Source organism: Kogia breviceps, chromosome 8 (assembly GCF_026419965.1).
Source record: "Kogia breviceps isolate mKogBre1 chromosome 8, mKogBre1 haplotype 1, whole genome shotgun sequence".
Classification (NCBI taxonomy): Eukaryota; Metazoa; Chordata; class Mammalia; order Artiodactyla; family Physeteridae; genus Kogia; species Kogia breviceps.
Genome location: NC_081317.1, coordinates 91,418,802 through 91,442,817, shown reverse-complemented (window position 1 = coordinate 91,442,817; position 24,016 = coordinate 91,418,802). Strand labels below are relative to the sequence as shown.

At 36.9% G+C, this 24,016-nt stretch overlaps 2 protein-coding genes across 5 annotated transcripts in view; one reads left to right on the top strand and one right to left on the bottom strand.

The window, feature by feature from the left end:
- Nucleotides 1–24,016, bottom strand: part of NCBP1 (nuclear cap binding protein subunit 1) — a 133,802-nt gene that overhangs the window by 5,616 nt on the left and 104,170 nt on the right. For 2 of the 4 annotated variants that reach the window (XR_010841612.1, XM_059073236.2), the window contains exons 5-19: nucleotides 18,180–18,287; nucleotides 17,705–17,826; nucleotides 16,704–16,773; nucleotides 16,026–16,241; nucleotides 13,009–13,106; nucleotides 11,983–12,046; nucleotides 10,315–10,425; nucleotides 9,524–9,588; nucleotides 8,080–8,142; nucleotides 7,767–7,841; nucleotides 5,752–5,855; nucleotides 3,363–3,485; nucleotides 2,077–2,179; nucleotides 827–920; nucleotides 25–128 (exon numbers count right to left, since the gene is read on the bottom strand). Coding sequence is in view for 3 of the 4 variants with exons in the window: in XM_059073236.2 (XP_058929219.1) it covers nucleotides 25–128; nucleotides 827–920; nucleotides 2,077–2,179; nucleotides 3,363–3,485; nucleotides 5,752–5,855; nucleotides 7,767–7,841; nucleotides 8,080–8,142; nucleotides 9,524–9,588; nucleotides 10,315–10,425; nucleotides 11,983–12,046; nucleotides 13,009–13,106; nucleotides 16,026–16,241; nucleotides 16,704–16,773; nucleotides 17,705–17,826; nucleotides 18,180–18,287 (1,520 nt within the window). In the remaining variant the exon portion in view is untranslated. Of the gene's footprint in view, nucleotides 1–24; nucleotides 129–826; nucleotides 921–2,076; nucleotides 2,180–3,362; nucleotides 3,486–5,751; nucleotides 5,856–7,766; nucleotides 7,842–8,079; nucleotides 8,143–9,523; nucleotides 9,589–10,314; nucleotides 10,426–11,982; nucleotides 12,048–13,008; nucleotides 13,107–16,025; nucleotides 16,242–16,703; nucleotides 16,774–17,704; nucleotides 17,827–18,179; nucleotides 18,288–24,016 lie in introns of all 4 variants that reach the window. The other 2 variants (XM_059073238.2, XM_067039745.1) reach the window with 2 other exon arrangements.
- XPA (XPA, DNA damage recognition and repair factor) overlaps nucleotides 1–24,016 on the top strand; it is a 91,774-nt gene that overhangs the window by 56,874 nt on the left and 10,884 nt on the right. The window lies entirely within an intron of this gene.

Below are 24,016 nucleotides of genomic sequence, written 5' to 3'. Positions count from 1 at the left end.
ACTTTGTAAAATAATCCGTATTACCTAGTAAAGTCACGAGATAGTTCTGAAGAGAAGATCCAATTTGCTACTGCAGCACAGTCAACAATCTGTGTACGAATCATCTTATCTACTAGTACAGCAATCATCTACAATCAGAGAGAAGAAATTATTAAGGTAAATCACACTTATATGTAGCCCACGATAATCCCACTGCTACAAAACATTTTCAGTGGCTATGGAACTGAACAATTTAACCATTAGGTCTTAAGATTTATTTTGCCTTCTGCTTGGCTCTGGTACTTATTGTAAGAATACAAGAACACAAAGATTGAGCAAAAAGAAAAACTGAACACTTAAAAATGTTTCTTTAAATTTTAGATGATATATAGAAAATATAATTTCCATCGAATCTTAAAATTTAGAAATACAAGATAGTTTAATCACGAAAGTCTTAATATAACTGAAATTTATTTTAATGCCTCTTTATAACACATGGTATGATAATAGTGTATGGAGATTTGACAAATCGGGAGCTTGTTTTTTAGAAACTGGCTAGATTAGGTAACTATTTCCTACCCACCTGGAGAACCTTCAAAGAAATAAGCATTCTTATTAAGTACTTAAAATGTGTTGAGATATTATAATACCAAACCAAATCATAACAATTGCTCTTTAAAGAATGACTCAAACATCATTACTTTTCATAGCAGTAAAATTACAGATTTAAAAACTGTTCTATAGGCAGAGTCAAATTTCATGTTTTGCAAATTAAAACAATGGTATTAACTGCCTTATTTTTATACCTGTACAATCAGCACCTCAATATGTCTTAAATAGTTTTTACCTGTGGATGGTTCCGCCAGACCTCAAACATGACTCTTAGAACATGTAATTTTCCTTCATCACTTTCAGCTAGTGTTTTGAAGACTTCATGAAACCTTTTGACAGTGGGGGAAAAATACCACATATAAACTTATTAAGCATTTTAATATTTTCAAAGCCTTTACAGTGTTACTCAGTTTACAGTGCGATATGTAAATGCAAAATAACCAAACGTTGACCATTAAGGATATAAAAGGTATGATTAGGAATTCAGTTTGTATGGAATTTGTCATAAAATCTTAGGAAAATTACAATATACTATCATTAGCCTAGGACTATAGTTTACTGTTTCTAAGAATATATGAGGGCTAAGGAACTGTCTCCAAACACAGGTGCAGTATTCTGACTATGATTCTGACTGCCTTCTGTGAGAACCCTGCAAGTCACAGAGACTTGGAAGTTGAGATGGGGTGAGGAGTCTAGTTTCTCTGCTCAACTGAAAGAATATCTATATGTTCTTTCTTCGTTTGGAACTGTAGGATGAGTTAGGAAGTTCTGTCTTTAGATGCCAAGCTTTGGGTGGCTCCTAAAAATGTAGCTGGCTCTCAATTCTGCTAACCTTTTTTTAGGAAGATGCTTAGACAAAGTGGGAACTTTTTTTAAAAATAAATAAATAAATTTATTTATTGATGGCTGGCTGGCTGGCTGCGTTGCTGTGTGTGTGCTTTCTCTAGTTGTGGCGAGCGGGCTTCTCATTGTGGTGGCTTCTCTTGTTGTGGAATACGGGCTCTAGGCGCGTGGGCTCAGTAGCTGTGGCTTGCAGGCTCTAGAGCACAGGCTCAGTAGTTGTGGTACATGGGCTTAGTTGCTCCGCGGCATGTGGGATCTTCCCGGACCAGGGATCGAACCTGCATCGGTAGGTGGATTCTTAACCACTGTGCCACCAGGAAAGTCCCAAGGTGGAAACTTCTTGACTATATATGACTGTCCTGTGGACTCAGGTTTTTCAGTTGTTTCTCTAAAGGTTTATATGAAAAAATGTACATTCTTTTGAATATATATACATGCAAACTGTGCTGACAGACTGACAGGAGCCATAGAATGGGGATTTTAGCTACCACAAACCAAAACCCATTGTATCAAATTATATGATAATACTGTTATTAAGATCTTCACAGTCAATAATTTTAGGTAAAAATTAGTATGCCATTGGTGTTCACCAAACAGAGTTCTAAACCCTCAAGACAGCATGTGTGTTCTTGTTGTACTTACTTTGCAAGAGCACTGAAGGAGTGGCTGAACGACTTGGCTGCTAAGTGTAGCAGAGTCTGTACAAAGACCTCTATTTTCAATGGGTTAAAGCTGAATCCTTCATCTGAAAAATAGCCCACAGTAAGAGTTAGGAAAATGTTTAAGTATAGCAATTTCTTGGTCCCTTGCCTGAATCGCTAAACAGATGGCACACTCACATCCGAATACCAAGTGAGACATTCAAGCAATGTCTTTGAGTACTAATAGATGATAAAAGACTATCACTGATTTCAAATTTCAAATACTCAAAATATAAAACTAAGCATAATCTAAATTCTTAAGTTTTGGGGGACTGTTTCCCTAATTCTTCTATATGATCCATTTCTTTTTACAAATACCACATAGATTTCCTTGTTCTTTTCTCTCTACATGGTGGCAAGATAATAAATATAGTAAAAGAAAAAAAAAAAACAGTAGGCCCTTAACAGTTAGGTCTATGTCCTAAGATGTCTGAGAATGTCTAAATTTAACACCATCATTTTGAATTATACTTTCTAAATACATTTTCTCTAACATCATAATACAAGTTTCTTAAAAAATCTAAACAAAATCCCAATAATAAATAACCCAGACACCATTAATGTTTTGATTGCATCATTTTTCTGTGCACGTCATTATGTAACACATCTAATAACAAAATCCGCCCCCTCCACAAATGGTTAACCTAGTTGTCTCAGTAGACTTTATCTCTTTTACTGATTTTTTTTTTGTTTTAGTTATTGTAATTTTCAAGATTTTTTTTTTTTTTTTTTCCCCCCCAGTACGCGGGCCTCTCACTGCTATGGCCTGTCCTGTTGTGGAGCACAGGCTCCGGACGCGCAGGCTCAGCGGCCATGGCTCACGGGCCCAGCCACTCCGCGGCATGTGGGATCTTCCCGGACCGGGGCACGAACCCACGTCCCCTGCATCGGCAGGCAGACTCCCAACTACTGCGCCACTAGGGAAGCCCTCAAGATGTTTTAATATGAGATAATAACAAAAAGCGATGAGAGGGACACTTGCTTTATCTGTTGATGATAAACTTATAGTTTAATTTGGAGAGAACATCCAACTTTATAATATACCGAGTCTTTCTGGGCAGGAAACTCTAGGGAGAAGATAGCTGGGTTCTGGGAAAAATGGCCAGGCTGGACAGGCCAAACAAATATATTGCTTTATGAGTATCCCATGAGATTTTAAAAAATTATGTTTATACTTTTAACATGGCCCATACAGAGTTCCATTCAAGAAATATTTAATTATCTTACCATCATCGTCATCCTGGTTAGGATTTGGTACATCTTTCAGAATGCTGAAGATTTCATCATTGGTTGCTTTACTTTTAAAGGCAACAGCTAAACAGAGGGCAACCGAATGTCCAGGAAGAGAATCTAAGCACAGAATGGGGAGAGTAGATCAGGTTTTAAGACTATTGTTGCAATTAGTGAAATAACCGAGAAACTTTTTTAAAAAAATTCTCTTCTTTTAAAATAGAGTACTCTTTATCCTAAGATCAATATTTATTCTGTATAAAGATAACCACATGTGAAAGTTTCATTTAATAGGACAATGGTTTTTTCACCTAAAATAAAGCATAAGAGGTAGTTCTTGCCTCGATACTTCCTTAAGAACACGGAGCTAACTGAAATTCAGAGTATGAGGGGTACGGATCTTCCTCAGGGATGAGGGTGAGGGGACACAGCTGCAGCTGTCCTTTGACAGTCCTCAAATCCCTAGGCCTCTGTAAGCTGAAAAGCTGAGAATCAATGTATTCTCTTTCATTTTGGTCAACGTACCCTTCCTTCCTCCTCACTTTCCCTAAGACAGTGGAAACTAAATTTGGGTTTGAACAACATGAAGGCTGCCAACTTATGATAGATTTTTTGCTTTTCTCTTTTGCTGAGTCCACACACTTGAATCTACGTAAGCCAGATGCTCATGTGCTTTGACTCCACATGTTTACTGGTGGTTAATATCTGTTGAGTCCTTATTGTATTCAATTTGTACTAGTATATACTGTATGGCATCACCAGAGCAACTACTTTTAATGTAAGGTAGACAAACAGGTAACAAAAAAGCAATTCTGACGTAGAATATGAGTTACTAAGCACTTAGAATGAATAAAGTCAGTTACAACAGGTCACATGTGCTGTGTGCTTTTCTTGAAAGTGGGAGAGAAAATAAGTGAAGAAAAAAAGAATCCTCTGCCACTGTGACATCTACATTCTAGGTGGAAAACCAAGCTATTCACATAAGAAGTAGCCAGAGAGCAACACAAAACTGGCTTGCTAAAGGTTAAACAAATATTTAGAAGACTGGAGCTTGAGCTAGACCCTGGAAAGAGAACAGGAATCAGAGAACAGAAAGGGCTTAACAGAAAGGGCTTTCTAGAATGGGATAATGGCACAAAGGCAAACGCAAGAAAGAGAAGCATAGAAAAAATAAAAAAGGAAGTGGGCCTGTCTGGAATGGAGGTTCGTTTGAGAAGAACTGACAAATCATAAAGTAGGAATGACAGTTAGGAGGGCCTTAAGTGTTAGGCTGAGTTATTTCATGGAAAAAAAGAAAGCTCAGTGTTCAACAAAAGTCTGAACTCTTTGATATCAAAGACTGTATCTTATGGTTCTCTGAGCCAGTACAAAACAGAAATCAAAACTTGGCACTTCCAAGTACCACATCAAGCTTTGCTTTTTCAGGAAAAGACAGTGGTGGTCAAGAGCGGGGCTGCTCAGTATCTGACTCTGGGCTTTACCACTCAGAAGCAATCTCACTCTGGCTTTACCTCTTTGAAGCCATTTCCTCACTGTAAAATTCGTATAATAAACATACCTACTTCTCAGAGTTGTTTTAAGGAATACGTGACATAGTAACATAGGAAATGTACTTAGCATTGGAACCAACTGAGTTTATTTCAAGGAAAACAGGTGTAGTCTGAGGTGCAGGTGGAGAACCAGGATACAATGAGAAGGCAAGGGAGAGGAGTGAGTTTCAAGATACAAAGAACTGCACACAACACGAAGTGGAAGGCTCATGGAGGAGCTGTGTTCAGTGCCATGTGAAAAGACTAACTTGGAAACTCCACACCTAACTCTCTACCAGTGCTCACCAATGTACAACCTTACTTTCATTAAGTGTAAAGCACAAAATGGCATATCAAATTATATGCCCCCCCCCCGATTTATAGTGCAACCTCAGAAATGATGTGACCAAAAAGTAAGAAAAGCATGTTTAAGAATTTACTTCTAGAGGCATACTGCTAGTCAAAATATAGTCTGTGTGCACCTGTGTTCCCACACCTGAACTGTTACCAGATGTTAATCAGTTCAAATAATCTCCATTGCCATGACAAACATTTTCATTTTACCGAGTTCTGGCTATAAATTCATCTTGCTATACTTAGCAACATTTAAAATAATGTCATGGATATAACATTATAAACAATATTTAAAAAGTAACAAGCCAGTAATAACTAAGTAAATCATAATAAACCTTCAAAATGATGACAGCAAATAAAACAAGAGGTTAGTGAGAAATCACCTTTCAAACAGAAAATACAAACCCAAGAAGAGAAAAAGTTCACTTTCTCCACCTTAGATAACCAACTTAAGAGAATACTTGCATTAGTACCTTTTAAAAACAGGATTTGTTATTACTTACTGCTACTTTCATCTCCATACTTGTAAATGCAGGTTGGGTTTGCAGGACATAGAGCTGAGAAGGTAGGAGGGACAATATCTAATATACGCTGATGGTAAGACAACCTACAATACAAATAAGAGCCTCAGAAAATATCATTTGTCAGTTCCATTCTTCAGTAACATCCAACTTACCCAGAAGGTCACAATCTCCAACACCCTGGACTCAGCTGACAACCAAGAAATAAAAGGGGACAACAAGTCTTTTAAACTGTTGTCTAGGCCAGCACCAGAACTGAGGCCTTCTTCAAAACTTACTGGTTTGCACTGAGATGTGGGCCACTGGGTCCACAAGCCTGGAGGCCAGGTATGTGGGGTGGTGATGGTGAGGTGGGATGAGGTAGAGGAAACAGTTTGTATGGTTGGGAGACTGGTTATATTGCAGCAAATAAATACTTAGTGAGGCTAATGGGAACCAAGTTTCTTAATGCCTGCAAAGGTATTTACAAATCATGGCAAAGGGGAAGGCTAGGGAAAAAAATGAGATGTTTGGTTGGAAATTGAAAGGATATACACATCTAAGTGGATATAAAAATAGTTACAGATATCTGTATGTATGTATGTGTGCGTGCAGAAATATATTCACTACCCTTGTCCATCCAGAGGGCCTAGAACCAATGACACCCCAATAGCAACAAGCACATCAAGTGTCCAGACCTTGCTTCCTAAGTACCATGCTCCACTAAAAGAAACTTGGGCTCCTTGAATAAATAGATGATTCCAGGGAAAGGGCAAGGAAACACAAGATAAGCCTTGTGCCAGAAATAAGGAAATGCTCAATGAATGGAGGGGGACATTAAAGAAGGAAAAAAAAGGACACAGGAGCCACAAGGGACTCCTAATGGACAAATCAGGGACAATTTGAGCATCATAATTAATAAAGACAGTAATGAATTAGAACCCACTGAATGAAAGAGTCCCTACTGATATATAAACACAGGAATTAATAAATGGGTGAAAAAGGAAAGCTCTTTCTTACAGTAGAATGCCAACTAATAAATGTAGAAAGAATAATAGACAAAGAAAATCATCACTTGGCAATTACCACAGTGGTGACAGATAAAAGTACAAGTTGTCAGTGGAGGTCTGATGAAGAACAGGATGTGAGTGTAACCTCAGAGTATTTCCCACAAAATATTAATCAACTACAAAGGGAAAAATGAGAAGCCTGACATGACCATGTAATCAAGGTTAACATCTCTAGTGGTGGGACAATGCAAGACTTGAGTCATGAGGGCGCATCAAGGCAACACAACAAAGTAAGGCCCTACATTCTTTAAAACTGACAAGGACATCAAAGATAAAGAAAGAATAACAGCTGTTCAAGATTGACTGAAGAAAATGACAACTAAATGCTACACATGTTCTATCCAAGAATTCTGGACCAGAAAGGGAAAAGACATTGTTGGGATGGTTAGCAAAATTTCAGCAGCATCTGTGGATCGCATAGTGGTGTTACTGTATCAGAGCTCATTTCCTGATTTGGAGAGCTGGTATGCTGGTCATGTAGGAGAGTGTTTTTGTTTTGAGGAAATATACAACCGACCATTAAAGGACGCTTGGACATCATATCTACAACTTGTTTTCAAAGGGTTCAGAAAAAGACCAATATAAAGGATAGATTATATATAGAGAGAGGGAAAAAGGACTAGGACATTAGAACAAATGTAGTAAAATGTTAACTAGGGAATCTAGATGAACACGATACAGAGCTCTATTTTGGCAATTTTCCTGGAATTTGAAATTATTTCAAAGTCTATTTGACAAAAAAACCTTATTGGCTTCATATAGAATCCAGATGGCATGGTTGCCCAAGTTTTTCAGCCTAAATCTTGATTACAAACTGAAAGGGAAGAGAGGTAGGTACTTGGATTTTAAAAACAATCTTCTAGACATACATCACACGTGCAGAGAAGGGAAAAATACCCCTACAGAAATTAGAAGACCTAAGCCAAGGAGAAAACACAAAGAACTTACCTCATACATTTTTCTAGAACTTCTCTTACAAACTTTGGTTTGGGACTTTCTGGATCTTGAGTAAGACAATCTGACCTAATGAGGAAATATAGTTTTATAAGTTCTTACACATGATCTGCACCTATACCTAACTTGTACTTAGCTACAAATAGTTCCCTTCTACCTATATTATTACGTTTATATACATATCAAAAAACCCCCTAAATCTTTCAGACCGTGAAGAAGATTGCTTTTATAATTTTAAATATTAACTTTTTAAAAAAATGGTAGACTGTAGAGAGAAGAAAGATATAATATACATAACACTGCTTACCAATCTTCCCAGCTCCAACGGAACTGGAAGTTACTTAGATGATGGGAAAACCAATTAATAAACCTATACAGAGAAGTGGGGTAGGGGGGACAGAAAAGGATGAATGGTTGCAATTTATAACAGGAACTTACATAATCCTTCAGACAAAACCCTATTTCCCCCCTACCTACAGCTGTATTTTCTCCTGCCAGTTACCCTTTTCTGTGCAAATTCTGTAACTCACCTTCTACTTCAAAAAGTAACAGTCCCCCATCTCACTCCTCCTAACAGTGCTATCCTTTTTAAGTGAATAATAGATATAATTCAAGTGCCTGTTTTATATCAAGTACCTTATATATGTTTATATAATTTAATTCTCACAATAACTTCTGAGGACTGTATTATTTTCCCCATTTAACTGACAACGAAACAGAGGTGTGAGGTGCAAAAATAAAAAAGATTAAAAACGTTTTATAAACGGACGAGCCAAAGCAGTCTCTCATCACCATACCACACGCTTTTACCACAAACAACAAAATATACCATCAAAGCCCCCTTTTCTCTTAAAAACACATCTTATCTCTCTGACTAGATAGGAATCATCTTAGTAGACTGTGTAACACTGTTAAATTTTTAAGAGCCCAGTGAACACTTGCTGAATGAATGGCATAATAGGGATGCCCAGCGCAACTGATGGTTTATTAATTAGACTGGGAAAAAAAACTCAGCAGACACCTTCTTAAAGCACATCCCTCATGTATCTATAATTTCAGTCATTAAAATTACTCAAGATAACAGGTCAATGACACAGGATAGCCTTTACTGATAATTTTCAAATATCGCATTTGAACAGTAGACATGACAGATTATGGAAAATGTTCAATATCTGTCCTGATCTACTTTGGAAAACTGACAGAAGAGAGAACACCAGCTAATAAAGGTAGTACATAGACCTCACCCAGAAGACAACAACGGGCATGAAATTACCACAGCTATAAGCATCCAATATGGCCTTTTGTATAAACTGACTCTTGGAACTGTAGTTACATAGTAGCTAATTATTTTAGAAGCAGATACTATTCATAAACAAAAACACGTATATATCATATAAACATAAATATACAGTATTAGACTCTGCTTCTACATATGGGTTAGCATAAAACCTATTTTAAAAGCTTACCTACCCAATTACAGAGGGAAAAGTGTAACCATACCAAAGAACCAAAGAATGCAATTAAAGAAAACCTCAGTATGGGCATCATTTCATATTGAAAATTAAACTAGAAAGTGTAATGTTATAATAATTATGAGTTTTATTATATAAAGGACTATTTGGGGGAGGCAAGAAAGAAAAACCAACTTGGAAATTCTTAAAAAGGCGAATGTTTTCCTATCAAATTCTTTTATAAAGTACAGGGAGCAGAAGCTGCTAACACTCAGTACAGAAATAAGGCAATTACTATACCTGTCTACGCATGTAGTATTCATCGTGTCCAAACGCATGTATAACATTTCAGTTGCCTGTGCAAGCTGTGAGTTTCAGGATAAGGAAAACTGTACTCTCCTTGAAAATAAGCTGTGATAGAAAAAATAAATAACATTTCTTAGAAGTCTATACAATGACTAATAATGCTGAGCTTCGTTTCAAGTAATTAATCTTTGAGGTATCAACGATGTACATTTGATCTGTATACACCCGTGAAATCGAGATAATGAACACTTACATCATCTCCAAAAGTTCCCCATGCTCTTTTGTAATCCATTCTCCCTTCTTCCCCTCATTTATGCCCCCAAGCAAATACTGGTCTGCTGTCAATATATTACTTTGCATTTTCTAGGATTTTGTGTAAATGGTATCATATAGTATGAATTCATATTTGTTTGGCACCTTTTATTCAATATAATTATTTTGCAATTCATTCATGTTGCTGCCTGCATTGAAAATCTGTCCATTTTTAAATTACTGAGTAGTATTCCACTGTATAGCTGTAATAAAATTTGCTTATCCATTCATGTACTGATGGATATTTAGATTGTTTCCAGTTTAGGGTTATTACAAATAAAGTTATGAACATTAATTCTCTTGGATAAATACTCCAGAGCAGAATGGCTGGATTGTATAGTACACGTAATGTTTAACTTTTAAAGAAATGCCAAACTGTTTTCATGAAGTGATTTAAACCCACAAGCAGAAATATTTAATAATCTCTTAAAGTCAGGCCAAAGAGAGTACATTAAAAACAAAGGAAAGGATACAACTTGGGGTAGAGAGCCAGGCTGAAGTTTACACAGTTCAATGAGAAGTGTTGTGTACATCACATCAATGTGAGGGGGTGCTGGAAGTTGAAACAGCTCTGCAAAGATCACCTACAAAGGAATCACAAGTCAGAACTCAATTCAACAGCTATCTACACACTTCTACTATTAGAAACACACCTCAGTGTTCTAAACTCTAACTCTGTGGTATTCATAATAAAAAAATTACTTTTTAACCTTTAAAATTATGCTCTTTAAAACACAGAGATCTAAATTGAATACTGTAATGAAGATTTCTTATCTCTATAACTCAATCAAGTAAGAATATGCAAAAATTAATGCTTAGTTGATACTTCCAGAGAACTGTCCAATTTCAACTCTGGAAGTATCAGAGTTAATTCAGGGAGGTACAGTTTACTGGGGACTCACAGATCCACCAGAGTTTCATTCCTATAAGAAGTAAAAGTCCTTTGTAGACTCGGAGGATGGGAATAGAAGATAGTTAACTCATTCTACACTGTTACTATATTCTGGGTATTCCAAGACTTTTTTGCCATGCTCTTGTTCACAAACTTGTTTCCATCCTCCTTATATAATTTGTGGACCATCTACCTCGACTTCTAGAGCCTGGTCTGCATTCCTTCTTCTCACTCCCATCTCCCACACTTTTGTATGAATTTCTACACATTTTGCAGATTTAAAAATATGACTTATGTTTTGCGTTTCAACTGACATGTCAGTGAGTCAAGTTCATAGCCTAAGCACACTCTCAAGTTCTACAAAGAGAACAGATGCAGAATTTCTAAGGAAGTACATAGGTATAGTATGAATAAAAAGTGAATCAAATGATACATAATTATGCTCAATTTGGGTATTTTAACATAAATGAATAATGCAACTGACAGTTTGACCCACGTGTCAAGTGAAAACAGTGTTTTTTGGGAAATAAATCTCTACAAGGTGTTCAACTATGCTACTAATATCACCCTTCTGTATGACTTCATATGGAATCAAAAGCATTATCTATTTTTTTCCACTTCCAAAACAACTGGCTCTTTTGATTTCTAAGAATAAATAAGGATTCCTACTTATCCCTACCCTGTGATACAGGAAGTAATACACTAGTCAGGGATATGCTAGTAATAAGAGGCCAGATAAACACAGTTAAAGATGGGTTACCTGCCAAAAGAATACAATATTTTAAAGTATTTAAGCCTCTTATACATCTGTTAAGTGGACAATGTATTGACAGAGGTAACTTACATTATCTATGATAACTATTCATGAATGAAGATATACTATCAATATATAAATAAATTATAGGCAACTCAAAATTCCATTTGTACACACTTCTACTATTAGAAACACCTCAGTGTTCTAAACTCTAACTCTATGGTATTCATAATAAAAAAAAATTACTTTTTAACCTTTAAAATTATGCTCTTTAAAACACAAAGATCTACAATTGAATACTGTAATGAAGATTTCTTTTCTCTTTACTAACATGGCTAACAGAGCTCCAAAACTGAAAGCAATTTCCTCTCTTCTCTATTAATTTTCAGCACCTGCCAGGTAGCAAGAACAACAAAAAGGCCAAGAGTAGATTACACTTTATAGTCAACAGAAAGATTCTGAAACTTAGAAACAAGCTCTATTTGGAATGCATACCTCAACTATGTGGTAGTTCAAGGGGATCTTGTTCTTCCCAGGATAACTCACTAGCTGTGCAGCACTATAAAAGGTGTAATTTTAAGTTTAATGAGTACACACAGATATATGAAAAACCAAATAAGCAGTTTCAAAAGCAGTGTATGTAGATATAAAGGAAACCTTTTCTGAAATGTTCTAGATTTCAGTTACTTCACTTAACTACAGCACAGAGTATTTTGTCTACCATAAGGAAGCTCTTTAATGCATGCAAAACTCCTTGAAAGATCAAAAGGATTGTAAGTAATAATAGTAAGGAAGTATATTCAGATCTACTAACTTAAAATGTTTTATAAGGTAGACCATTCCCAAAATACTATATTCCTTTCCATTTTAAGATCTAAACCAAAACTTTCCAAGGTTTCAGAAAATATTAAAAATAAACTTTTCCAAAGCTTGATGTCTAACTGCTAGGAAACAGCAAAACCATTAGTATTCATTTATTCCCACAACATTCATACCAAAAACAGCTTGCCATTCAAGTTAATTTGTCCAGAGCACATGGCAAATATCCACACAAAAGAGAAGGCATCATATGCATATTACTATAAAGCACTATAGTATATTACTATACAGCATCCAGGAAAGTACCATTTGAGGGTGAAGTGCCTCCAGAAAGCAAATCAAGTGTTTTAGAGATCGGTCTTAGCAAGACAGGGCATCAGGAAGAGAGGAAAAGATTTCCTTACTCTTTTTTTTTTTGCGGTATGCGGGCCTCTCACTGTTGTGGCCTCTCCCGTTTCGGAGCACAGGCTCCGGGCACACAGGCCTAGCAGCCATGGCTCACGGGCTTAGTTGCTTCGCGGCATGTGGGATCTTCCCGGACCAGGGCACGAACCCGTGTCTCCTGCATCGGCAGGCGGATTCTCAACCACTGCGCCACCAGGGAAGCCCTTTCCTTACTCTTAATGTACATTTTGCTCTTACTAAATCATCCAGATTGCTACTTTTTCTCCACTCTAGAAAGTACCATGAAAAGCATCTTACCAAGTCTTCCTTTCCTTCCAGTGGGACTTAACGATGCAGTGAAGATTCTCTTCTATTACAAATCTTTCCACTGAATGACTCCCTGGCATTACAGGACCCTGGAAAGAAAACCAAATGCATGTACTCCAGACCTAGACAAAATATTATTTTTCATTTATTCAGCAAATATATCGGAGCTTATAATGTTCCAGACTCTGTATTGGATGCTGGGGATAAAAGTTCACAAGTGTGAAAGCTCTGTACTTCAGCAAATTTTATTGTTGTGTTCACTTATGTTTACAAGAGTATTAGAATGTCACCTATAGTGTTTCTTCTACTACATCTGACACTGTACTGTCCTTGCCCACTTCAAGTCTTAAATGAAGCAAACTAAATAATTTTTGTATATTATTAGTCCTATACAGTTTATTTTTTGAAACCATGGGACTGGATTACTTCCATAAAAAACATGGAGAGAGGGCTTCCCTGGTGGCACAGTGGTTGAGAGTCCGTCTGCCGATGCAGGGGAAGATCTCACATGCTGCGGAGCGGCTGGGCCCGTGAGCCACGGCTGCTGACCCTGTGCGTCCGGAGCCTGCGCTCCACAACAGGAGAGGGCACAACAGTGAGAGGCCCGCGTACCGCCAAAAAAAAACCCCCAAAAAACCAAAAAAACATGGAGAGAGGTGTGGGGCGCGGCAAAGCGTTGCCGCAAAGCAGGATAGAAAAAGCTGAGTCATCCATCCTGTAGCCAGTGCGCATGCGTTGAGATATGCTAACAAGGTTTTAGAGCAGTAGCCAGTCCGAAGGCGACGTGTAGTTATGCCTTCGATATGAACCAGTCAGAGACTTGCACAGTACCCCGAATCTTATATAGGCAGCTGCCGTTAAGGCTGCGGGGTCTTCCTTCCATCTTTCTCTAACCAAGCTGTGCTCCAATAAAGTGTGATACGAGAAGAATCTAGCGTGTGGCGACTGTTATTCTGCTGGTCAGACGCAGCTCGCCATAGAGAGGGTTAATTTTGTCTCAAACACTATGTAGACATAAAAATCATGTTTAAAAATCACTGTTTAAAAATCATGTATGTATTGAAAGATACCCACACTACACTGTTTTAAAAAAGGTTAAAGAACATTATCTACATGATATTGTTTAATTAAAAAAATATGCATAGCAGACAGGTTCAATGAGTTTATTTACTTATTATTTATTTACTACTTAATGCTGACTTTTACTTTAATCTACTTTATCATTTCTAATTTAAAAAAAAAACAAAACATTTTTTGAAAGCCCAGAACAAAAAAACCAAATCCTCTTCAAACAGATATTTTGTATATTTATGCTCTTCTGGCAAAGGATGATGGCCACATTACAGAGGCAACACCAATTAAGTACAAATAGTACAGGAGAAGCAAATTTTGAGGTGCCATTCTAATGTTCCCCTTGTACAATACCTAATCACAAAGATTCTAACAGTCTTATTGTAAATTAGACTTCCAATTATATACACTCTAATTAGACCATTACATAAAGTTGACTAAAAGCATTTTATTATATATGCAATATTGCAAATGGGTAGCAAGTTGATAATTTTGTATATATAACCAATTATCCAACAACTTTTTACCCTGAGATAGAGTATACATACGCTAAGATTTCCCTGGTCATAAGCAACTTTCTGTAGAACAGAAGAGAGAAGACAGGGAAAGAAAACTCAAGTCTGACCTAAGGTGGTAACATTGGTTCTTATGCCAGTGGTTCTCAACTGGGGGAAATTTTGCCCCTAAGGGGACATCTGCCAATCTCTGGAGACTGGAGACATTTTTGGTTATCACAACTGACATGCTACTGGCACCTAGAAGGTAGATGCCAGGGATGCTCCTAAGCATCCTACAATTCACAGGACAGCCCCACAACAAAGGATTATCCAGCCCAAAACATCAATTGTGCTGAGGCTGAGAAACTCTGCTCTGTGATGACTGGAATGTACTAAGCAACAGGTATAGTACTTTAGCCAGGCGAGTTTCTTTTCAGAACCAGCCCAGTGATCACTGTGCTTGCTGCCTGGGTATTAAAGTTAAGACAGTCATGGGCTTCCCTGGTGGCGCAGTGGTTAAGAATCCGCCTGCCAATGCAGGGGACACAGGTTCAAGCCCTGGTCCAGGAAGATCCCACATGCCGCAGAGCAACTAAGCCCGTGAACCACAACTACTGAGCCCATGTGCCACAACTACTGAAGCCCGTGTGCCTAGAGCCCATGCTCCGCAACAAGAGAAGCCACTGCAATGAGAAGCCTGCGCACTGCAAGGAAGAGTAGACCCCGCTCGCCGCAACTAGAGAAAGCCTGTGCGCAGCAACGAAGACCCAACGTTGCCAAAAACAAATTAAAAAAAAAAAACAAAGTCATTCAAATGCAAAGGTATAAAGTAACTAAAGCACAGTTAAAATGTAAATTCTATATCAAAATTATACATTTTCTTAATTGCTAAAGTATAACAGCTATCAACAACCTGACCTCATAATAAAAAGTATATATATTTAAGAACTATAAAGTCAGCTTAAACTAATCTTTGGGATTTTTAAATTAAAAACACTTTATTGAGCACTCATCACGTGTCACATACTGTTCTATGCACTTTATGTGTGTTAATACTTTAATCCTCATTACAACTTTATGAGATATATACTATTATTATTCCATTAGGAAACTAAGGTAGGGAGGTAAATAACTCACTCAAGATCACATAGCTGGGCTATGACTAAGCCAGGATTAAAACCCAAACCTACTTGGCCTCTCAAACCTACATTCTTCAATTGTACACTGTGCTGTCAATTTATACTGCCTAAATATGATTTCTTAAATAATGAGGTAATACCATTCACTGAATTAAACTGTTAACTTTGTTGCCATTGATCCTCTTAGATAATGAACAACTCAAAATTAAAATGTCCCATAGGCATAATTCAGACAAGATTAAACCACAATTACAACACAACACAGGGCTTTGAAAGGCACTTTTGTTGGTCATGCATGTACCTCAGGATCATCCGTGTAATCAAACATTCTGAAGATGACCCTTGGCATCGGGTACACCGAATCTTCAGTGTGAGGAGGTGGTGTGAAAGGAGGCAGGTTGTGCTGCAGTGCTTCACACAGGATGCTGTCAAAGGCAAGATAAGGTCTTAAGATGTGCCGCTCCTGCCAGCGATCCTTTTTCAATTTCTGAATCTGGGCCCAGAGGCAATCTAAATACTAAAGACAGATTAATTTTTAACAATTAATAGATATTTGGAGGCTAGATGAAATAACATTTTGACTAGACAAAACCAAAAATCTATTGTCTTCTAAAATACAGGATACAAGAGCAAGCTAACTTAGAATTAAATACAGTACTAAGGAATACTGCTAAGTTTGTTTTTGTTTTAATTATTTTATAAAGTCTGTCTGGGGCTGATACCTTTTATTTTTTCAAATTGGGCACTTAAATAAAAAATACATCAACTCTATGATATCTGGAATCCTGAAGAATAGGGAATGTTTTGATGACATTCTAACATGTATTAGAAATCCACTACATGCCTAGGGCTATGAGTAGCTGAACCCGATATGAAATGTGAAAACCCAGCTAAGGTATACAAATGGGATGATTTGAATATGTCACATAGATAAGAATCTACTCTGTGCTTGTATCACAAGAGACTGAAATCAATTTACCTCTTCTTGTGGATGCGGTTTCTCTGCAGTCCATACTTGTAACATGGGCACATGAGTCTTCTGGCGTCTTCTAAAGATAAGAATGAAAATCTACATTTAGGTTTTTAAAACATGAAAACATATTCAGGTGCTTTCATAATTAATAAAATGCAAATTAAGGGAGTGGAGCATTTTAACCTATCACATTGGCAGATATTAGAATCTTTGATAATGTACTGCATTTCCACAATGTAGGCAAATACACGGTTTCAAAAACATCACTGGCAGAGGGCTAATTGAAATAATCTTTAGACTACATTTGGAAGAGTATAATCTCTTTGGAAGGCAATCTGACTAAATCTATCAAAATTAAAATTGTTAAAGACACTTCAACCCAGCAATGCCATTTCTAAGAATTCACATCACCCCAAAACATATCTGTACATGTACATAAAGACTTATGTACAAGGATATTCACTGAAACACTGTTTAAAATAGCCAAAGACTTGCAATAGCCTCAATGTCTACCAACAGGAGACTAGTTAAAGGAATTACGGTACATTAAAAGACTGGAATACCACACAGCTGTTAAAAAAATGAGGTAGAGCTAAATATCTTATGCAACAAATCCAACTATATTAAGAGGGAAAAAAAAAAAAGCAAGTGTGTATAGAAGAACAATGTGTATACTGGACTATCATTTGTATAAAAAGGGGGAATGACATATTCAAATGTTAGCATATTCATACTCTTACTTTCATTCTTTTGCAAACATCTATATATTATTAAAAAACAGTACAACTTTTGGAAAATATAAAACATTTAAAAAATCATTTAAAAGGTACCTTAGTATAATGAGAAAGCAGATTTTAATCTTTGGACTTCCTTTAGCTTTACTGTAACTAAGTAGATATTAACATATCCAAAGAATTACCTATTAATAGAAAATGAAACTTATAACAAAATTCTTCTGAAAAAACTTAAGGGGACACAAAATCATTACCAAGCTGCTGTGCCCTTACTTAAGATAGCTTTCAGTGTTGGCAAAGATTCGGTCCATCTCTGCATCTTTCTTTTCGTACAACTCCTTTCCAACCCAGGGCAAAGATGATAGAAATGCATACACGTACCAATCTCGGCGCACCTAAAGAATTTTTTTTTAAAGGCACATTTAAAATAGGTGCTAGTGAATTTTCATTCATATTATATTTATTCCTGAATGAAATCTTATGGACGCAATTCAGTAGGACTTAACAAAGACATCTGGCTCATTTAGAGCATTTTTAGATATATTAGCTTTAATCTTACTAGACAGAATCATTTAATGTACAGATGTCACGAGAACCCACCATTATATCAGTTGACTTAACTTTTAGACATTAAGAATTTATAATGTGATAAATCTACTGTTAATCTTCTGTTTTTATTACTAAAGGGTTACTAGTGAAAAATTCCTGGTACTATATGGACGAGATTCAGCACAAGGGGTTTTCTTACCTGAGGCACATCTTCTTCCTGAGTTACACTTACAAAATTTTCAAACATAGCAACCATTGATGGGGCAGCAATGACGTGACAATTCACAAGATCAGATAAAAAACGGACCTGGTGGGGAGAACAATTTTTATGAAATCTAAATGTCCTTTATAATAATTATAAAACAAGCAATTCTATAATGTTTGAAACCAGAGTTCTGAAAAACTACAGCCCAAGGACCAAATCTAGCCCACTGCCAGTTTTTTAAGCAGCCTGCAAACTAAGAATGGGTTTTAAATATTTAAATGCTTGAAAAAAACCCAAAAGAATATTTTGATTCATACAAATTATATGAAATTAAATTTCATTGTCCACAAATCGACTTTTACACAGCCATGCTTATTTGTTTACATGTTGTCTGTGGCTGCTTTTGTGCTATAACAGCAGAGCTGAGTAGTTGTGACAGAGACTGTAGGAAGGACAGGAACCTGCATTTATAGCTTTACATTAATACTAGACTAAGAACCTAAACTTTAATACTCTAGCTATTACAACCAATAATCTTCTTTTCTGTTTGGCTGTGAAAAAAATTTTCGCTGGACCACAGAAATGGAAATTTATGAATAGATATTTATTGGGTGCCCTTTTGTGTGCCACTGCTGAGCACTATTAAAGTCTCTGTCACATGGAAGCTCATAGACTAGTGGGACAAGCACAATCTCAACCCAGATGGATAAATCCTATACTAAAAGATAAATAAAGTGTTATAGAAATAGGTACAAAGGGAGTAGGGGGAAACATCAAATAGGAGGTAACAATCGGGCTAGATCATACAGGATGAAAAAAATAGTCCTCACGTGGAGAGCAAGGAGAGGCTTCTAGGCAGAAAGGTTCAAAAACAAGGTGTGTTCAGGGACCAGCAAGTAATTCAGATAGAGTTGGAGGGTATATGTATATGGGAGGCAAAGAGAAACAGACTGGGGCAAACATGAAGGATCAGACTTAATGGAATCTGAACTTAATAGCCTGGTAAGTGTCCAAACTCTTTTGATTATGTACTCAGTAGAAAAGAATTTGATCACATACCTCAACACATAAATATTTACTTATATATAAATATAAGTTGGCCCACTGTCAATCTATGTGTTATGTATTAATAAGGCTTAATTCCATTTCCATTTAAGATAAATAAGAGTTCTGATGTTTACTTCCTGCATCATCTTGTGCACCAGGCTTTGAAGACTATCCACTGTAGAAAATGGGAAGGAACTGAGGTTTTTAACCTGTAACCAACATGAACAGAGCCTAGTTACAGAAGACCATTCTGGTGCCACTATAGAAGATAAAGTGAAAGGCAGAGAATCTGGATGCAAAAAGATCTGTTAAGAGCTGTTAAGACATTACGAGGAAGGCATGAACTACACTAGAGGCCCTGGAGACAAGGAGAAGGGACAGACTGGAGAGAAATTTAGAAGATAGGACAGACAGGGCTTGGAGACTGCTTAGAGTATGAGAGGACAAAGGCAAGACAAAAATTAATGCTCAGGTTTCTGGATGGGCTATCCAGTAAATAGCAGCCACTTGTGTGGGTTGGGCTGAGGGCACAGGCAAGGAGGTATGAAGAATGCATTAATTCAGGGACTTCCAGCCAAGATACCTTAGGGCTATCCAGGCAGTATTTGGACCAAAGGTCTGGAGCTCAGAATGGCTGAAGCAGGAGATACAGATTAGAGTTGGTAGGGGGGAAGGTCATCAAAATTAAGGTAGTTTATGAAGCTATAAGAGAGAATGAGAATGCTTCAGCAGAGAATGTTTGAAAAGAAGTGAAGTAAGGGCAGAATCCTGGGAAACACAAAAATTTAAGGGGCAAAGGAAGGTTACCCAGTAAAAGGAGACTGAGGACTAGAAGGTAAGTGGCAGCAGGAGGTCCTGAAAAGAGTGGTGCTGCAGAAACCAAGTAGTGTAAAGCATCCGATGTTACAGGGAGGTCAACTAGGATTTAGTTAACAGAAGCCACTGGACTCGGTAATGAGCTCTGTATCTTTAATAAGAATGGTTTTGGGACTTCCCTGGTGGTGTAGTGGTTAAGAATCCACCTGCCAATGCAGGGGACACGGGTTCAATCCCAGGTCCAGGAAGATCCTACATGCCACGCAGCAACTAAGCCCGTGCACCACAACTACTGAGCCTGTGCTCTAGAGCCCGTGAGCCACACTACTGAAGCCTGTGCACCTAGATCCTCTGGTCCGCAACAAGAAAAGCCACCGCAATGAGAAGCCCATGCACTGCAACGAAGAGTAGCCCCTGCTCACCGCAACTAGAGAGAGCCCACATGCAGCAACGAAGACTCAGTGCAGCCCAAAATAAATAAATAAATAAATATATTTTTTTAAAAAAGATGGTTTCAAGAGCAGCTGTTGTGGAGAGTAGGGAACTGTATTTCAAGAGAAAAGATAAATTATTTGGTTGTAGCTCACCTCTCCCCTTCATCCCAACACTAAGTCATAACATACCAAAAAACAAATACAAAAAGATCTAGAAGAACTAAAGAACAAACAGAGATGAACAATACAATAACTGAAATGAAAAATACACCAGAAGGAATCAATAATAGAATAACGGAGGCAGAAGAATGAATAAGTGAGATGGAAGATAAAACAGTAGAAATAACTGCTGAGGAGCAGAATAAAGAAAGAAGAATGAAAAGAATTGAAGACAATCTCAGAGACCTTTGGGACAACACTAAATGCACCAACATTCAAATTATAGGGGTCCCAGAAGAAGAAGAGAAAAAGAAAGGGTCTGAGAAAATATCTGAAGAGATTACAGGGGAAAACTTCCCTAACATGGGAAAGGCAATAGTCACCCAAGTCCAGGAAGCACAGAGAGTCCCATACAGGATAAACCCTAGGAAAAACACACCAAGACACATACTAATCAAACTAACAAAATTTAAATTCAAAGAAAAAGTATTAAGAGCAGCAAAGGAAAAACAAAAAATAACATACAAAGGAATCCCCATAAGGTTATCAGCTGATATTTCAGTGGAAACTCTGCAGGCCAAAAGGGAGTAGCAGGATATACTTAAAGTGATGAAAGAGAAAAACCTACAACCAAGATTACTCTACCCAGCAAGGATCTCATTCAGATTTGATGGAGAAGTCAAAAGCTTTTCAGACAAATGAAAGCTAAGAGAATTCAGCACCACCAAACCAGCTTTACAACAAATGCTACAGAAACTTCTCTAAGTGGGAAACACAAGAGAAGAAAAAGACCCACGAAAACAAACCCCAAACCATTAATAAAATGGTAATAGGAACATACATATCAACAATAAACTTGAATGTAAATGGATTAAGCACCCCAACCAAAAGACACAGACTGGCTGAATGGATACAAAAACAAGACCCATATATATATGCTGTCTACAAGAGACGCACTTCAGACCTAGGGACATATATAGACCAAAAGTGAAGGGATGGAAAAAGATATTCCATGCAAATGGAAATCAAAAGAAAGCTGGAGTAGCAATACTTGTATCAGATAAAACAGACTTTAAAATAAAGACTGCTACAACAAATAAGGAGGGACACTACATAATGATCAAAGGATCAATCCAAGAAGATGATATAATAATTATAAATGTTTATGTACCCAACAGAGGAGCACCTCAATACATAAGGCAAATGCTAACAATCATGAAAGGAGAAATCGACAGTAACATAATAATAGTAGGGGACTTTAACACCCACTTATACCAATGGACAGATCATCCAAATAGAAAATAAGGAAACACAAGCTTTAAATGACACAATAGACCAGATAGATCTAATTGATATTTATAGAACATTCCACCCCAAAGTGGCAGAATACACTTTCTTCTCAAATGCACATGGAACATTCTCCAGGAAAGATCATATCTTGGGTCACAAATCAAGCCTTGGAAAACTTAAGAAAACTGAAATCCTACCAAGCATCTTTTCTGACCACAGCACTATGAGACTGGAAATCAATTACAGGAAAAAAACCGTAAAAAACACAAATACATGGAGGCTAAACAGTGGGCTACTAAATGACCAAGAGATCACTGAGGAAATCAAAGAAGAAATTAAAAAATACATAGAAACAAATGACAACAAAAACATGACGATCCAAAACCTATGGGATGCAGCAAAAGCAGTTCTAAGAGGGAAGTTTATAGCAATTCAATCTCACCTCAAGAAACAAGAAAAATCTCAAATAAACAACCTAAGCTTACACCTAAAGCAATTAGAGAAAGAAGAATGAAGAAAACCCAAAGTCAGTAGGACAGAAATCATAAAGATCAGAGCAGAAATAAAGAAATAGAGATGAAGAAAACAAGAGCAAAGATCAATGTAACTAAAAGCTAGTTCTTTGAGAAGATAAACAAAATTGATAAACCCTTAGCCAGACTAATCAAGAAAAAAAGGGAGAGAATACAAATTAATAAAATTAGAAATGAAAAAGGAGAAATCACAGCTGACACTGCAGAAATACAAAGAATTATAAGAGACTACTACAAACAACTATATGCCAATAAAATGGACAACCACAAAGAAATGGACAAATTCTTGGAAAGGTAAAATTTTCCAAGACTGAACCGGGAAGAATTAGAAAATATAAACAGATCTATCACAAGTAATGAAATTGAAACCATCATTTAAAATCTTCCAACAAACAATAGTACAGAACCAGATGGCTTCACAGGTGAATTCTATCAAACATTTAGAGAAGAGCTAACACTAATCCTTCTCAAACTCTTCCAAAAAATCACAGAGGGAGAAACACTCCCAAATTCATTCTACAAAGCCACCATCACCCTGATACCAAAACCAGAAAAAGAGATCATGAAAAAAGAAAATTATAGACCAATTATCACTGATGAACATAGACACAAAAATCCTGAACAGAATACTAGCAAACAGAATCCAACAGCACATTAAAAGGATCACCATGATCAAGTGGGATTTATCCCAGGGATGCAAGGATTCTTCAATATATGCAAATCAATCAATGTGATACACCACATTAACAAATTAAGGAATAAAAACCATATGATCATCTCAACAGATGCAGAAAAAGCTTTTGACAAAATTCAACACCCATTTATGATAAAACTCTCCAGAAAATCAGCATAGAGGGAACCTACCTCAACATAAAAAAGGCCATATATGACAAACCCACAGCAAGCATCATACTCAATGATGAAAAACTGAAAGCATTTCACTAGGATCAGGAACAAGACAAGGATGCCCACTGTTGCCACTCTTATTCAACACAGTTTTGGAAGTCCTAGCCACAACAGAGAAGAAAAAGAAATAAAAGGAATACAAATTGGAAAAGAAGAAGTAAAACTGTCACTGTTTGCCGATGACATGATACTGTACATAGAAAATCTTAAAGATGCCACCAGAAAACTACTTGAACTAATCAATGAATTTGGTAAGGTTTCAGGATACAAAATTAATGCACAGAAATCTCTTGCATTCCTATACACCAACAATGAAAAATCAGAAAGAGAAATTAGGGAAACACTCCTGTTTACCATTGCAACAAAAAGAATAAAATACCTAGGAATAAACCTGCCTAAGGAGGCAAAAGACTTATACTCACATAACTATAAAACACTGATGAAAGAAATCAAAGATGACATAAACAGATGGAGAAATATACCATATTCCTGGTTTGGAAGAATCAATACTGTGAAAATGACTATACTACCCAAAGCAACCTACAGATTCAATGCAATCCCTATCAAACTACCAATAGCATTCTTCACAGAATTAGAACAAAAAAAATCTTACAATTCGTATGGAAACACAAAAGACCCAAAGAGC